The sequence below is a fragment of the Acomys russatus genome, chromosome 27 (assembly GCF_903995435.1).
Source record: "Acomys russatus chromosome 27, mAcoRus1.1, whole genome shotgun sequence".
Classification (NCBI taxonomy): Eukaryota; Metazoa; Chordata; class Mammalia; order Rodentia; family Muridae; genus Acomys; species Acomys russatus.
The window spans coordinates 13,012,387-13,029,386 of NC_067163.1; the positions used below are offsets into that span (position 1 = coordinate 13,012,387).

Below are 17,000 nucleotides of genomic sequence, written 5' to 3' on the forward strand. Positions count from 1 at the left end.
TTCTTTTTGCAGAGAAGAATTTAATGACTAGCTACTGCCCTGGTGAAGCTCAATGCCACAGAGTCAGGAGTCCGTGCCAGAAAGACATCTTTCTACCTTAATTTTAGTTCCTTGTTCTTTCCCCTGCATCCCACGCAGGTTTATCTGTGCTGGCTGTCTCTGATGACTGCTCATGAGCGGCTATTACAGGCAGCAGGTGCTCATAAATAAAGATCTATTATATTTATGAGATTGCTTGAGACCTGGGGAAAGAAGTCTCCCTTGTTGTCAGTTTATATTGGAAAATGTCTTAATTATTTTTAGACATCATCAAGTCATAGCACCTTAATAATTTAATCTGCTTTTTAAAAATATGAATTTTCCTGCTAATATGCATTTGCTTTTAAGTACAATTCTGGCCTGTAACGATGAGAAACTTATCTGTGGCTAACTACCTGGCACAACCTCCACCCTGATTGGTCTCCAGGAGGGAAGGGCTAGACTCTGGTGTCCACCAGGCCCAGTGATTGTCCATCACTGGAGAATTGTACAGTCCCCACACGCTGCTTTTGTAGCTCACGCCCCACAGGGACTTACGTACCCCGCACATGTGTGATGACGCCTGACAGTTGTCACAGGATCTGAGGGTGAGAGCTTTGACTGGAGGCTCTTTTCACATAGATGACAAACGTGATGCATCTTGTCCCCTGTAGTAGGTGCCCTCATGCCTGGTAAGGGCGAAATGTTATCTGAAGGCTTTTGGAAGCTCATCGGGGAAGATGCTATGGCCACAGGGAGCAACTTCTCACAGACGGGGCATTTAAGCATTTGCCTGTGAGTGAAAGTAGCTTCCAGAATGTTGGCTTCCAGGAGCAGTATCATGGGCCCCTGCCTGGAGGAGAACCGAAGAGGGAGCAGCCCACAGAGTACCCTCTGGGGGAAAAAATCCTAAAGCAAAAGCAGCAGCCAGAGACTCTGCATCTGTGTGTGTGTGTGTGTGTGTGTGTGTGTGTGTCTGTCTGTCTGTCTGTCTGTCTGTCTGTCTGTCTATCTGTGTTGATAGCTAGTAAGTGAGATGCCCTTTTACACACTGTGCATAACAGACAGGCTCTCCACAAGCCTGTTTGATCTAGATTTAGAACAGTGGCTTTGTAAAACTCTAATCTTCAAAGAATGTGTGTGATTTACAAAACTCAACCTTATAATATCATGTGAATATTCCCCTCACATTTTGCTGCCTCCATCTTGATATTAGGGGTTCTCAAGGATATTTGCATTTCAAACACTCAAAATTTTGTTTCATCCCATTTTATAGTTTGTATTCTATCTTTCTATTAGTACTTCCATTTTTAAACAATAATTTATTTTTATTTTATATGCATTGGAGTTTTGTCTGATGTGTGTCTGTGTGGGGCATCAGTTGGAGTTACAGACAGTTGTGAGCTGCCATGTGGGTGCTGGGAATTGAACCCGGGTCCTCTAGGAAGAACACTAAGTGCTCTTAACCACTGAGCCATCTCTCCAGCCCCTAGTACTTCCATTTTGTGATACATAATTCTCTTGGTCTCTTTTAGGCTGTAATTCAGAGTTTCTCAGAGTGCTAAGGCCCTTTTAAAATCTTTTCCCCTTTGTCAAAGAGAAAATACTCCATGACCCTTATTAAAGAAAGATCTTTTTCTGGACATGAGCAATAGAAATGGGAGCCACTGAAACGAATAGAAAGTTACTGAGAGAAAATAAAATAAATGAACTGTGGATTCTGAGATGGGAAGAAGCAGCCAAGATCAGAAGCTAGGCAATCGCGCCCTCTAGTGGAAATATCATGCAATAACCCTTCCTTTGCATGCTGGTTTTGTTTTGTTGGGTTTTTTTGTTGGTTGGTTGGTTGGTTGGTTGGTTGGTTGGTTTTGGTTTGGTTTAGTTTGGTTTTGGTATAGCATTTATCCCACCCCCACCCCCCTTTACTCAATAAACTCTTTGAAGGCACTGCTAACTATGCTGTATTTCTTTCCTTTGCTGTCTGGACAGACATATGCTAATTGGCAAGTAACATACATGCCGGAAATGATAGAGTACCCATGGGACTTGAAGCCCTTTTGAGCCAAATGTGAACAGTGGAAATGTTTAGAAAGATGCCCCTTAACTACATTTGTCTGTCAAAATAATAACTAGTATCTTAAAACAGAAGTTAAATCCACACATAATTCCTATAGCCCATAACTATGACACTAAAATTAGTTTTTAAAGCAATCAGCTCAGTCGGAAAATTGTGGTTGGGAGTCTTGTTGAGGCTAAGGAGGTACCTCCATCAGTAAGGTGACTGACCCCCTGAACATGAGGACCTGAGTGCCAGGCCTAGACCATGGCCCCTGCTTGTTATCCCAGGTCTGGGAAGGCAGAGACAAATGCTGACCCCCATCATCTTCTTAGAAACCTCAAAGGTTGCTGTTAGGAATGGTCACAGTTTATTGTAGAAAATGTAAACATCTTAAATGCCATTCTCAGCAGATCTCTGAACTGTTTGAGGACCATCTATTAAGTACACCTGGGGCACACAGAGTTTGTTTCTAGTTACCTGCCTCAGACTCAAACCTGAAAACACTCATGGGAAGCTAGGTGAAACTTATTTCTAGAATTAGTACTCTGTATCACAGACCACAAGGATCCCCACAGAAAGTTTATAGAGAGATAATAACCTTATAGATTTTGAGATAATATCTAAACCTTAAGAAAAGTTTTAAAGAGTCAAATGAGAATGAAAAGATTATGAGATTAGAGGCAGTAGAATAGTTCATTTTTTGCTTCCCTCTGCCCCATGCCAGGTAGATCTTATGCTATGAGACAGAGATTTTGGAATTTTCCTCTAACAAGTACGCATGGGTTTAGAGAAGGAGAGAGTCAAACTCCAACCCCAAAGCCAGCGTTAATTTTTAGTTGAATTGGGACCACAAAAAGACCATTTGCCACTTCTGTCTGTAGAGGGCAGCAGAGACAAACTAGATATCAGCTATATCGCATAGCCAATTTACTTTTTCTTGGGATGTTTTATTTTGACAGCCCATGCTTTTCTTCAGATGTTTCAACTGCCTAGTGGTCTCCAGATTGCTTAGTTGGGTGTTTTTATTCTTCTGGAAAGATAAAAACAAAACCCTGCCCCAGCCCTAATTCTGGAGGGTACCTTTTTTTTTTTTTTTTTTGGAAGGTTATATATCTTTCCTAGGGAAAGTGTTCTTTTGGCAACAGAAAAAGTATTATCTTTCACTTTAAATTTTTTTTGAAATTCTTTTGAATTTTTGAAACTAAATCTATCTTAGTGTGTGTGGGTAAATTTATCTATATTCCCCCTTCTCTTTATATATAAATTCAAGTTTAAGTGTATTTATTTTTAGATCACAAAGGGCATTCATTTTTAATTTCAGCCCATCTTTTGCAAGCAGCTTTTAAATCTAAATCACTGTGAAGTTTATATGCCTGCCTCTGCCTCTGCCTCCCAAGTGTTGGGATTAAAGATGTGAACCACTGCCTGGCTGTGCATGCCTTATAGTCATAGGTTTGTCCTGGATTAATTTAGTTCTCCATTTCCCCTTATTTTTTTTAATATTAATGGTAAATTTCCAAATTTTTTGAATGTGCAGTCTATTATTCTTGCTGACTTAGTTTGAATTTGTTCCCTGGCAATTTTTTAATATTCAAGTCTTAGTTAAATATGATGCCAATTTGTCCACGAATTCACTCTTTTCTGACATTTTGTTGCCTTGCCTGAGTGAGCTACATAAAACTTGATCTCTTTGCTAAATTTTGCCATTTCCCCTCATGCCTCCCATGACCAGATATCTTTGCCATTTATCTGCCAATTAATAGTTTTCCATTTTGATGGCCATGTGCCTATACCATTGTACATGCACCATAAATTGGAGAAGATAGATTCTTTTTTCTTTTGCTTTCCTGCTTGTTTGTCTTATAGCCAATAGTGCTGCACTGACTTTGTGGTTCCCTCCTCATGATTGACCATTCTATGCCTTGGTCTATAGGCTGCCATTTTCCATTAGTTTTGGTTCCATCGGTAGTTGATGAACCATCAGTAACCCATGTGTTAGCCAAATATTCTGACCATTCCGTTGGTCTCTACCAGTTGTAGTGGATGTAAACATGTTTTCATTTTTATCCCAAGTGTGGGATGTGAAGCAGACTTGTCTGAGGGCGTGTGGTGTTTTTCCGCTAGAAACAGACTTGTGAGAGAACGGGTGATGTCTGTCCGCTAGAAGAGGATCTGCCTCTTGCAGGGGCATGGTCTTGGCCAACTGATAAACATCCTAGTTACGGACTCTGAGAGGAGATATCCTCTTGTGGAGTCTGACTAACTCCATTTTGAGAAAAGAAACTCCATTTTATACTAAGCATGACCTAGGCTGAACCTCAATTCCAAGGAAAACCATGACAAGTATCTGACCTTGCATTCCTTAGATATTCCCCTAGCAACAGCCAATCAGCTCGTTCTGGGAAAGTACCCAAACTCCAAATATACTTTCTGCTGAACAAAGTGGTTGATAGTGAGTGGTTTGGCACATAGCAAAAGCCAATCAGGGACAGACATGTCTTTCTGTACAAATGTCATCAAATTGTATGCTGTAAAACCTATTCCTTCGTCTAAAACCTATATAAACCCCACATTTCCTGAACTCGGGGCTCTCAACTCTAAACTCCGCATTGGTGAACGTTGAGTTCCTGGCTTGAGCTTGAATAAACTACCCTCCTGTGCTTGCGTCAAACACGGCTCCTGGGTGGATGTCTTTGGGGGTCTCATGATCAGGGCATAACTCTATCTTTCAGTGGTTTTAAGATCACATGGTGTAGGTACCAAGCATGATGTTGGAATCGTGAACATGATGGGGTAGGTTGAGAGCAACTTTTGTTTGTGGCTTGTTTTGGGGCCATAGGTAGTGTTTTTAAAAGGGAGGGGGGAGGTCCTCGGCCCAAGAACGGCAGTACAGACATAAGTTCTAAGCCAGTTTTATTGCTGAAAGTTGAAAACGTCATACATGACTATGAACACTAAAATAGCTGAAAAGACACACAGAAGTCCACTGATAATGACAAAGGAGAGGACAGGTGACCTTTCTTCAGAGTGCTAATCAGTGGCACAGGTCAGAGTTCAGAGTCCATGCTGAGGTGAGGCTACATGCGAAGAGCTGTGAGTCCACCCAGGATAGGAGCAGTCGTTCAGAGGTGGCCCTGACAGGTCACAGTCACGTCACCCAGCTGATTAACTCAGAGAGAGTCAGTCTGAAAGTGTCTGGCAAGTCTGATCGGAGAGGTAGCATCTGCTCTCCCTGAGACAGCTCACTCTCCATCACTATCTTCTGAAGAGGAAGAGACCTGAAGGTCCTCATAGAGGACACTCCTGGGGACCTGGGAGCCTGCTGCCTCCCCTTCCTCCAGGAAGGCGGTGCTCTCAGGAGGAGCCATTTGCTTCTTAGTGGCAAGTTCTGGAGACACTGTTAAGAACCTGGAGCTCCAGCAATCACTATGGAGTCTAGTAAAGACCATTCTCAGGGCTTGACATGCAACACGGCCAGCGGAGGCGGATGAGACTCAGCGCAGGGTGTGGATGAGAGCAGAGCTGCCCTGCTTTGCAGCTGCTGGTGGTGAGTGCTAGGCACCTGGGCTGTTATTTCCTTGCTCATTTCAGCTGCAGCTTTTAGTTCAAGTCTGTTGCCAATGGGAGGTGACGGACTTCCTGGGAAGACCTTCAAAACAGTCCTTGCGTCGCTCTCCCCTGGTCTGTTGGGAGAGCTGACTCTTGGTTTTTTCCGGACACTCTGGCTAGGCTCTGGGAAGTGCCTGGAAGCTTTGTTCCGTGGGGCCCAGAAGCTGAGTTTGGGGTTTTGTGTATCCTGGTGGAGGGCAGGGTGCTGGCTGGGCTGGGTTTTCCCACTGGGACCCTGGACTTTTGATGCCCTGTGGAACACTTCACCGATTCCGTTCCTTTTGGGGACAGCAGCAGCGGGGTGTTGATGCAAGAAACGCTGTAGCTTTTGATCCAGGTTTTCTGAAGCGGCGTTTCTACCATTCTGCCTGAATACTACTGGCTTGGTGACACCAGGGACAGCCATGTTCTGACCTCCCTCGTGCCTGGAAGGTAAGATGCAGGAGGCATCAAAGCTTTGCTTGGCAGGGTTTCCAAGGCACAACTGCCTCCCAGGAGGCTTTCTGGCAGTAGCCTCAACTAGGCCGACCATGTACTTCTTTGTGATTCCGGGACTGAACACTGGCATCTTGGTGTGCTGGGGAAAAAAACAATTTGTCAGCATAAATTTTTTAATTTTTATTTTTATTTTTTATTGTTAATTCATTCATATTACATCTCAATTGTTATCCCATCCCTTGTATCCTCCCATTCGTCCCTCCCTCCCGCTTCCCCCCTACTTCCCTCCCCTACGTTAGCATAAATTGACTATGTGCATCTTCCAAATAACACAAGGAGCTCATAATATTACCATGATAGGAGAATATATGTATAAGGCTACTATAATATGAAATTACTCAGGCTGCAATGGTGCATATTAGCCATTCAAAATCTGCAGAATTAGCGTGTGGGGTGGGGAAATGTGAAGAGCCTCCAACTCCTTGTAAATTTTACATGAACAGAACTCCAATAACTCAAATTTGAAACCCCTCATCATCTCAACAGGAGAAAAGGCATTTTTAAATGCCATATTAGCTATTCAAAAGAGTCTTTGAGGTCAACTCTGGAGCCAACAGATTGGGGTAGAATTTTTAAAAAAAGGATGTATTCGTTCCCCTTAAAGTTCTCAAAGTCTAGATTTAGAAGCAGCACACAAAAGTAATTCAAAATGGCAACAGCACAATCTATGGAGAGAGAGGAAGGTAACCAGAAAGCTAGGAGAGCAGGCGGTGTTTGTAATCTGATCTCTGGAGGAGGGGCCACCTGGAGACCAAGACAAGTGAAGAGCTACTCTACTGAAGGAGAAGCACACAGCAAAGGCTCATCAAAACCCAAGGCAGTCTGAACTATAAAAATGATCAAATGGGTCCTTGTTGCAACAGATTATATGCAATATTATATGTCAGGGCACATGAGGTGAGCAAATAGGCCATGCAGAAGGAAAGGGGCAGGTGGCAGGACACAGAGAGAGGGACTTTCAGGAACAGAGGAACTGCTAGTACTTACAGCCAAGTTGACGTGCTGGTCCCTCCTTCAAGGATCTATGGGAAATTTCTGGAAGGGAGCCTCCCTCTGCTGCTCATTACTCCTGTGGGACAGACAATAGTGTAGGAACATATTAGCCTTTAGTCTCAAATACCCACCCACTCACTCACTAGCAGACTACTTACAAACTCTCTGGCCCTTTCAGTGTTTGGGGACTGAGAGATGAGATATGGGACCCCCATGAGCTTTGCCTCATCTGGAGCCTTCCCTCCTGCCAGCCCCTTCCCCCATCACTCACTCACCTCTGTCCAGTGCCTTGACTGGGTTTCTTGTCTCTCTTGGCCTGGCTTTGTGGGCCCTGGTTTCTGTAGACCCTGGGACCTGCCAGGATGCTGATTCTCTTTCTCCCTCCTGGCTCTCACAGGCTGTGGAATTACGATCACACGGCCACACTTGATGGGGCACCTTTTGCTTTTCTCAGTGTGGCCAAAGGACCCACATTCTCTGCATTTCATCTGTGAGAGGCAAAGGAGATATCAGTGAGTCAAAACAGGGCTGCAGGGACCTCTCTCCCCTCAATCCTCACTCAAGGCTCAAAGGCCCCTTATGTTCTCCAGAGAGGACACACACTACAGAATGGGTTTAACCATCAAACGGTCGTTTCTGTGAACCTGAGAGAGGCAAGCACACTTGAAAGATGCATGGCTGATGTCAATTAGCCTTGTATCTGCCAAAGGAACCATCCTGCTAAAGAGAAGCTGGACCTACTTGCTTCTCTACTTAGGTCCATATGCAGAGGAAACGGTGCCTTTGCCTGGCCTTCTAAAACCTCTGCTATGGTCAGGACTATGGATCAGTGCAACAAATTTGACAGAGCCCCAGAACTTAGTAGACGCCCCCAGACACTGGCACAGCTGACGCCACGATAACACCATTCAGGCTGTAGTACTCAACCCACAGACACTACCACCTACCAAAATGAAAGCAAGACCCGATCCATCCAAGTCCGTAGTTCTTGGAAAGTCTCTAACTGTATTATCCTTGTCTTTTACCTCAGCGTTTCTGCCTCTGGCTTACTGTTCTGGGGAACTGAAGTTGTCAATCCAGGACATGCTCAAAACCTCACCCTGAGAAAGGTTCAGTGATCCAATGGGATATAGAGCCCTCCACCCCCCTCCCAGTGCATTCTGCCAGATGGCTAATCAGGACCATCTATTGTCTTAAACCCACTTCCCAGCACAGTCTTCTCTGATGAATACCCAACAACACAGGGGTTCTGTCATGAAGCCCAGTCCATGTGTCACCTAGCCCCTGCAGTTGCTGACACATATAGGCCCCCACTTACCCTAGGGTTCTCCTCTTCTGGTGGGGGAACTTTCTGTGCCCATGGGCGTCTTGGCTTTCCCTGGGCTCTTGGGGCTGCAAAGGCACCCTGGGTCTTCATGAGTGACTCCATCTTCTGGGGCTGTCGGCTATGGTTTTCCTAATCAGAAAGAAACGAAAGAGTTTGAACCAACACAGTTAAGCTTCACGACATTACGAGAATACGTGGCCTGCTGATGGCCACCACAAACATACCCCATTCTCTGTTTCCACCTCCCAAACACATTCAAACTGGGACTAAGGGACTTGAAGTGGGAACACTCTGGGAATGTGTCATGTTAGCAACACTTAATTGCTGGGAGGTGGTGCACACACCTTTAATCCCAGCACTCGGGAGGCAGAGACAGGCAGATCTCTGTGAGTTCAAGGCCAGCCTGGTATACAAAGTGGGTCCAGGACAGCCAGGACTACACAGAGAAACCTTCTCTAGAAAATCCAAAAAATAAATAATTAATTAATTACTTAATTAAAGCTGTCAAGTTCTGCTCAGGAACATATTATTTAAGTGAAATGTCATTACCCTCACAGGAGAACCAAACCTCACAATCGTTTCCCAACGTTCCTGTGCTTCTAACCACTGACCTCAAGGAAAATCAGATAAAGACTCCCAGCTGAGAGCATCAGCCTCCCCAGGGTCTCTGGAGCAGCATCTCTGAGCTGTGGAGATCGGAGCTGCACACCAGCAGGAGGAAGCTTTCTGGAGGCCAGCTGTTACCAGAGTGAGCAGAAACTGTTCCACAGGCTGTTTAGTGGGTCTAGTCAAGATCATGGCACCTGGTGTGGTGGCCCACACCTTCCTTTAATCCCAGCACTTGGGAGTCTATTGTAAGTAGGCACTTTTGAAACCTTGGGTGCACACTACCCATTTGATACAACCGCTGGAAGTCTCCTTCAGTCTGTGTCAGCAAATACAGCCATGAGCCTCTTGGGCTTTCCTAGCAATAAACTGCCCCTCAGGCAGGGGTCACTCAAAGGACAGACTGTGTGGCTGTCAGCTTTGGACTAAGCAAAACAGCACAACAGTAGAGCCTTTGCCTGGGCCTCACAATAAACACTCACCACCCACTAGAGGGGGCTGGCCAGTGACCGGAGTCAGCTGGTGAGTCCATTCAGTGTGCTCAAGGTGACTGTCCCATCACTAGGGGCCCCTCTAGGCCTTGACACATATAAGAATTCTCTTTCACAACTAACCCATGTGTCTCTAGAGGGGAAATAGATTTTACTCTATAGTTCATCTTGGTATCTTGTTTTCGGTGTCAAGGAAATTCAAAGCCAAAAATTTGACCAGGTTGCAGCAATTACCTAGAGACTAAAACAGCTGGTGTCCACTGAAGAGAGAGAGAGCATATGTGCCTCTCCCAGCACTCCAGCTGGGGTGAGAAGCAAGTGTGCTTATGTACACACACGTACATACACACACACACACACACACACACACACACACACACACACACGGCTGAAACATCTGCATTCTAATGACTTCCTGTGGGTTTTTGTTTTTGTTCATCTGTTTTTCGTTTTGTTTGTGGGTTTTTGAGACAGGGTTTCTCTGTATAACAAGAGCCCAACTGTCCTAGACTCGCTTCATAGACCAAGCTGGCCTCGAACCCACAGAGATCTGCCTGCCACTACCTCCCGAGTGCTGGCATTAAAGGCCTGGGCCACCACGCCCGGCTTGGTTTTTCTACTGACATTTTCCTTACTCTTTTCCTTTAGTTACATGTACCAAGGTATCTAAGACTCTAAGTTTGTTATGACACACAATTTGGAGAAGGAAGGAGTAATGACAGGCTTCTTCCCTGTGTGTGCATTTGAGTGTGCATGTGCGTGTGTGTTAGGGTGAGGTGGCTAAGCTCAGGTATTTAAGGATCACAAACTAGGAAATCAGCTGCAGGCTCTCCACAGCATGGGAGAGGTACAAATACGCCCTTATCTTCATTAGAGTCTAAGCGTCTCCCCCGAAAGCCATGTATTAAAGGCTGGATTATCAGATCACAAGGACTCCAACCTCACCAGTGAAATCGGAAAATGTTTCACATACTTGAAAATTAAGTAAAAGATTTGTAAGTAGCGAATGTAAACGGAGCAAACATGAAATTACAATGGATATGGGGGGGTGGTGTGGGGGGGGAACTCCTTTTAGATAAAGCCTGTCTTTTAGCTAGAATTATCTTTACACTTACTTGACAGCTCAAACTGGCCTTCAATTTGTGATCTCCCAAGTGCTGGGACTATTGGCATGTCCACTTCAGAGAAGAGTTTAATTGAATGATACTTAAAATCTTAAAATGCAGGGACATATAGAGGGAAATTGTGTTTTGTTTTGTTTTGTTTTGTTTCGTTTCGTTTCGTTTTTTTAAGATAGGGTTTCTCTGTTTAACAGCCCTGGCTGTCCTGAACCTCGCTTTGTAGACCAGGCTGGCCTTGAACTCAAAGAGATCCACCTGCCTCTGCGTCCCAGAATGCTGGGATTGCAAGTGTGTGCCACCATGCCCTGCTATGATGAAAATTGTTTTAAGCAAAGGAACAAATTAAGCCTTAAAAAGATCTTGCCATTTGCTTCCTGAGGACATTATGCTAAATTAATTAAGCCAGACATAGAAAAAAATCACTATCTGGTCTCACTTATATGTGGATAGAAAAAAATCACTACCTGGTCTCACTTATATGTGGATAGAAAAAAATCACTATCTGGTCTCATATGTGGATAGAAAAAAATCACTACCTGGTCTCACTTATATGTGGACTCTCAGAAGAAACAAACAGTCAAATGTATTAAACAACATGGGGTAGAAAGGGGTGAAACAGGAAGCATGAGATAGAATTGTGCTGCCTTGAAGGTTTCTGATAAGATTTTAAAAAGAAAGTAAATTTTCTGGGCTATAGCAAAACTTTCACTATGTAAAAGAAGAAAAACTTCTAGTGTTGAAAATGAAATGCTAAATTGAGGAAGTTAATAGCAGACTTGAGCTGATAGGAAAAGAATCCATGAAGCCAAAAGTGGATCCATTGAGACCGTACAGTCCAAAGGACAGAAAGAAGGAAGCAAAAGAAATTAAACTCCTGAGACTCATGGTGTTATGCCCGAATTTTGAGAGACTCCCTGAACAGACCACCCAAGAGCCGGTCCAAATGCAATGGCAAGGAAGTCATTACTGCAAGTTCGAGCCCGCGCCATCCTCCAACGCACTGACACAGCAGATGCAGGGAAGTGGCCTCAGGGTCAATTGAGATGGGGTTTTATAGGTTTTAGATAAAGAAATGGGTTTTACAGTATATGATTGGATGGCATTTGGGCAGAAAAGCTACAAGCAGGGAGTTACAAGCCTTGGCGTTTCATGGTTGGGCAATAGGTGAAGGGGCAAGTTGACCTATAGAAAAGATTGGTTGAAGCAAGTTTAAAAAAATGTATCTATCGTGAGGGAGGGCATTAGGAACTTTGGCCTGGTCTCTGCTAATTGGCTTTTGCTATGTGCCAGCCATCTTTCTAACTTCTTGGGTACACTCTCCTTTTCACAGGTCTCTTACCTAGGGGCCTCGTCTTGGCCTCCACCCGTGGCTCAGAACTGAGTACAAAGGGGTCACTGTGAGGACTGCTGTGGTAAGCGCAAGAGATGCATCACCAGCCTTCTGATGTGACAATGACTGCCTACACTCTGAAGGCTACAGGGCCTTCCCAGTTGGGAAGCAGCTAAGCAGTAAGTAGTCTTAAAAATAAGTCCCAGCCTAGTACGGTTATGAAGACCAGACATGTCTTTTTTTTACTGAATTTAAAACTGTCTACATAGGCACATGTTGTCAGTTTTCTATTAGTCTTAATATATAATGCATATATAGAGACTCAATTTTACCAATTTTATTTCTTTGAAGAGTGCTTGCTTTTCATATTTTGTGAAATGTGTTTGTGTGTACAGGTGTGTGGGAGTAAACCACTGTGTGTGTGTGTCAGAGAACAACTTGTAGGAGTCGGCACTCTCCTTTCACTATGTGGCTTCTGGGAATCAAATGCAGGTCGCCAGGCTTGGCAGCTAGTGCTTGTACCCCCCAAGCTGCCTTGCCATCCTTCCCAAAGATAAGGTAGTGGGAACCTGAGAAAAGCGTGGAGATAACTTTTCCTCTAATATTCTTCAGGAAACTGCCATCTATCTGGCTGCTGTTTCTTGCACATCTGCACTGTGGCAGAAATTACACGGGGCACTGTGCCCAGGGATGGGAGACGGAGGTACCACTAACTAGATGGGAGGACATTCCTGAGTCCGAGAGATGCTATGAGGAGGAGAGGATGCCTGGAAAAGGCATCTCCTTACCTAAATCTGGAAGGCTCAGCTAGGGCAGTTAGTTCTAGCTACCCAGAGGGAGAGGGAAAGAGAATAGAAGTAGGGACATTAGAATATTCTAGGTGTTCTAGACAAAGAACCATATAATGTCATAAAAATCAAGATTCTAAATTCAGTTATATTCACCCAACTTTTTTTTTTTTTTTTTTTTTTTTACTAGCTGCCAGGTTACAGAGGCAGCAGGAAGACACATCCACACAGAATGTCAAGCAGGTCAGGTAATGATAGAACACTGGCAGATCAACACAGAGAAGAAGGTAGAAACAAGAACTGAAGCCCACCCAGAAGGTGATAGAACTCTTAGACGGGACCTAGTTGGTGCTTTGGTACAGACGTAAAAATGTTCAGGTTGTGTCTAGAGAACTGACTATATGTCACACAGAGCAGCGTAGAGACAGAGGAAAGAAAATACACGCACGTGGTGGTCAGTTGGCTTTGATTTCCAGACAACAGAAGAGGCAGCCCTGTGCAGGCAGATATCTGGACAGCAAGATCAACACCAGAGACCATAGAGGAGGGGACAGACATATTGCCCAGAAGTGACCATGGGAAGATGGAACAGGAAGTGTGTACCTTCAAGAGATGTAAAGGAAGGCCAGGCCTGGTAGCGCATGCCTTTAATCCCAGCACTCTAGGAGGAAGAGGCAGGCAGATCTCTGGGAGTTCAAGGCCAGCCACATCTACAAAGTCTAGGACAGCCAAGGCTACACAGAGAAACCCTGTCTCAAACCGCACCCTTCCTCCCTGCCCCGCCCCCACAAAAAACAACAACAAAATGAGATGTGAAAGGTCAGAATTGATAGGGTTTGGTGCTTGAGAAGAAGTCTGGCATAGGAGAAGAGGCCAGAGATGAGCCTTGGGTTTCTGGGTTTTGTTACTAGAGGGAAGTGAGGTCAACAGCCACACATGGTATAGCTACATACATCTTTTCATGTATACATATACACCCATACACACACACACACCCTCCATTGGTGGGGTTAGCCATCCAACTGCCAGGTGTCTTGTAACAAGCAACTTTCACGTGTGAGCCACCCAGTGTACGTGAGCAGAAAGAGAGAGAAGAGAGAGAGAGAGAGAGAGAGAGAGAGAGAGAGAGAGAGAGAGAGAGAGAGAGAGAGAGCTCACTGTGTGTCATTTATTCCTGGCTTCCAGGAAGCACACTTGGGACCTGTGCCCCTGACTGCACACACCAGCCACATTCAGCTTTCCCTGCATGCTAGGCTCATCTTTCTCACCATGTGACCAGCCTTGCCAATTACCTGTGGATTGCCCTGATACTGACAGTGTTTAGAATCCTTATCCCTTCCTTCCCCTCCACTCCTACCTTTTCCCTTCCCTTCCCTTCTCTTCCCTTCCCTTTTCTCTCTTCCCTTCCCTTCCCTTCCCTCTCTTCCCTTCCCTTCCCTCTCCCTTCCCTTCCCTTCTCTTCCCTTCCCTTTCCTCTCTTCCCTTCCCTTCCCTTCCCTTCCCTTTCCTCTCTTCCCTTCCCTTCCCTTTCCTCTCTTCCCTTCCCTTCCCTTCCCTCTCTTCCTTTCCCTTCTCTTCCCTTCCCTTCCCTTTCTTCTCTTCCCTCGTCCCTCCCTTTCGTCTCTTTCCTTCCCTTCCCTTTCCTCTCTTCCCTTCCCTTCCCTTTCCTTCCCTCCTCTCTTCCCTTCCCTTCCCTTCCCTCTCTTCCCTTCCCTTTCCTCTCTTCCCTTCCCTTCCCTTCCCTTTCCTCTCTTCCCCCTCCTTCCTTCCCTTCCTTTTCCTTCCCTTCCCTTCCCTGCCTCCTTCCATTTCCCTGCCTTTTCTTCCCGTATCTTGTTATTTTCTTTTTTCTTCTCTTCCCATCTCCTCCCCTTCTCCCATCTTCTCTCTTCCTCTTCCCTCTTTTTTCTGGTTTGAAGGGGGATTTGTTGTGGGAAAGGGAGAAGAGGGGAGAAAGGGGGAGGGCGCCCATGACACAGAGATAGATAGATAGATAGATAGATAGATAGATAGATAAACAAACAGATAGATAGACAGACAGATAGAGAGAGAGAGACAGACAGACAGACAGACAGACAGGCAGGCAGGCAGACAGGCAGACAGGCAGAGATGGATGGAGAGAAATCCTCTCTTTACCTGGTGTTTAGTTTTTCATGGCCATATTTTTATATAATGTATATGCAGCCATCACCCACGCAAACACACAGGACACTGCCAGTGCCCCCTGAGGTCTTCTCAGCTGCTCAGTAATCAGCTCTTGGCTGTTCTCCATATGCTCCCCCTCCAACCACTGTCCTGACTACGAAGCTCACTTAGTTCTTTTACTCTTTAGGTTATAACTAACGTGTGTGTGCCTACACAGTGGGGGATTTGCTTGTCTCTGCTCTTTATTCTTTGAAATCCCTGGATTCCTTCATCACAGTATTCATAGGTTTCATTCAAGTTGCTGCATGCAGTTCTGTGCGTTAACCACCATGTTTCTCACTCCCTCTTGCTATGATCACTGGGCTGTTTCCAGACTGTGGACAAATACTTGAATATGCTGTGTGTGTATGTGTTTCCTTTGGCTGGTATCTGGACGTGAAATCGCTGGCTCATTGATTTCATAACTAAAGTAATAAAATCATATGAGTGGTTTTCAGCTGCCACAGCCTCACTATCATTTGGCGTTGTCTCTCTTTTTTAAATTAACCCTCTCTTTACCACATAATGCTCTTTTGCTAAAATAGTTTCCCTCCCTCCATTGGGGGGTTCACTATCCAATTGGCCAGATGCTGTGTAAAAAACAACTTTCACATATGAGCCAGCATGCTTCTGTACTAAGGCCTCTCTCTCTCTCTCTCTCTCTCTCTCTCTCTCTCTCTCTCTCTCTCTCTCTCTCTCTCTCTCTCTCATAGGACTAAGAGAGCAGAGGTTAAACTTTCTCACATCAGTGCATGTTCCCAAGCAATTTTCTCTATCAAATGTTACTCATGGCTGTGTTCTCTCTGGTGTACTCACAGGGTTTGACCAACTGACCTGGACGTGGCCGACAGCCCTGACTTCAAACACAACCACCCACCATTCTGATTGATTGGGAGATGTTTCCCTTCAAGGTGAGCAAATGGATGGGGCTGGCTTGCCTCCGGTCACTGGTGCTGTCCTCAGCCAGTATTCGTCAGAAGAAATTAATACATAAGCTGCAAGAGGAGAAGGCTTTTCGAGAAGAGATGAGAAATTTCCATGAGAAAATAGAAGACTTCAGGGAAGAGATATGGGATTTCCGAGGCAAGATCCGGGCTTTCCGGGGCCAGATCCTGGGCTTTTGGGAAGAAGAGAGACCTTTCTGGGAAGAAGAGACGATCTTCTGGAAGGAAGAAAAAACCTTCTGGGAAATGGAAAAATCTTTCCGGGAAGAAGAGAAGACTTTCTGGAAAAAATACAGAACCTTCTGGAAAGAGGACAAGGCCTTCTGGAGAGAGGACAATGCTTTATGGGAAAAAGACCGGAGTCTTCTTCAGGAGGACAAGGCCCTGTGGGAGGAGGAGAAGGCCTTATGGGTAGAGGAGAGAGCCCTGCTCGCAGAAGAGAAGGCTCTTTGGGAGGACAAAAAGTCCCTCTGGGAGGAAGAGAATGCACTCTGGGAGGAAGAGAAAGCCCTCTGGGTGGGAGGCGCAGGCTTCCAACTCCTTGGGGACCAGAGGCCCCAAAATGGTCCCTACAATGCCAACGAAGAGCCACAATCAACAGCCTTCCCCCGAGGCCGTGCTTAGTGAACACTGAACACACAGGGCCAAAGGGTAGAGACACCCCGGGGATCCAAGTCCGGGGTGACCCCATGTACTAGAGGAGATAGACACTAATTTGCCTCTTGGCCACAAAAGAGATAATAAAGTCCTGAAGAGAGGTTTGACGAAACAGCTCTTCGAGGAAGGTTGACTGCATCCTCCCTGCTATGGCCCCTGATGCTGTCTGTGATCCTTGGATCCCATCCTCCAGGCTCTACCCGCCTGCCCACTAGGGCTGGCTTCAGACAGTTCCCAATGTCCCCTGCCTGTGTGGGAGTTTGTAAGGTTTTATAAGGGAGACTCAGACGATGTCAGACAGAGGCCAACAGGGACAGAGAGGAGCTGAGACATCTGCCTCTGTCACTCTGTAGGGGTGACCCCTTCTTTACTCTG

At 45.4% G+C, this 17,000-nt stretch overlaps 2 protein-coding genes across 2 annotated transcripts; one reads left to right on the forward strand and one right to left on the reverse strand.

The window, feature by feature from the left end:
* Positions 1 to 5,319: 5,319 nt before the first annotated feature.
* LOC127209818 (protein FAM90A16-like) lies at positions 5,320 to 9,302 on the reverse strand. The gene is made up of 5 exons (XM_051169461.1): positions 9,249 to 9,302; positions 8,496 to 8,633; positions 7,573 to 7,665; positions 5,640 to 6,263; positions 5,320 to 5,451 (listed from the first exon to the last, which is right to left on the reverse strand). The coding sequence occupies exons 1-5, from the start codon at positions 9,300 to 9,302 to the stop codon at positions 5,320 to 5,322; spliced, it is 1,041 nt and encodes a 346-aa protein (XP_051025418.1).
* Positions 9,303 to 15,856: 6,554 nt separating this feature from the next.
* On the forward strand, positions 15,857 to 16,592 carry Ccdc70 (coiled-coil domain containing 70). The gene has a single exon (XM_051169984.1). It carries the CDS (start codon positions 15,921 to 15,923, stop codon positions 16,590 to 16,592), a length of 672 nt encoding a protein of 223 aa, XP_051025941.1. The 5' UTR covers positions 15,857 to 15,920.
* Positions 16,593 to 17,000: the final 408 nt, after the last annotated feature.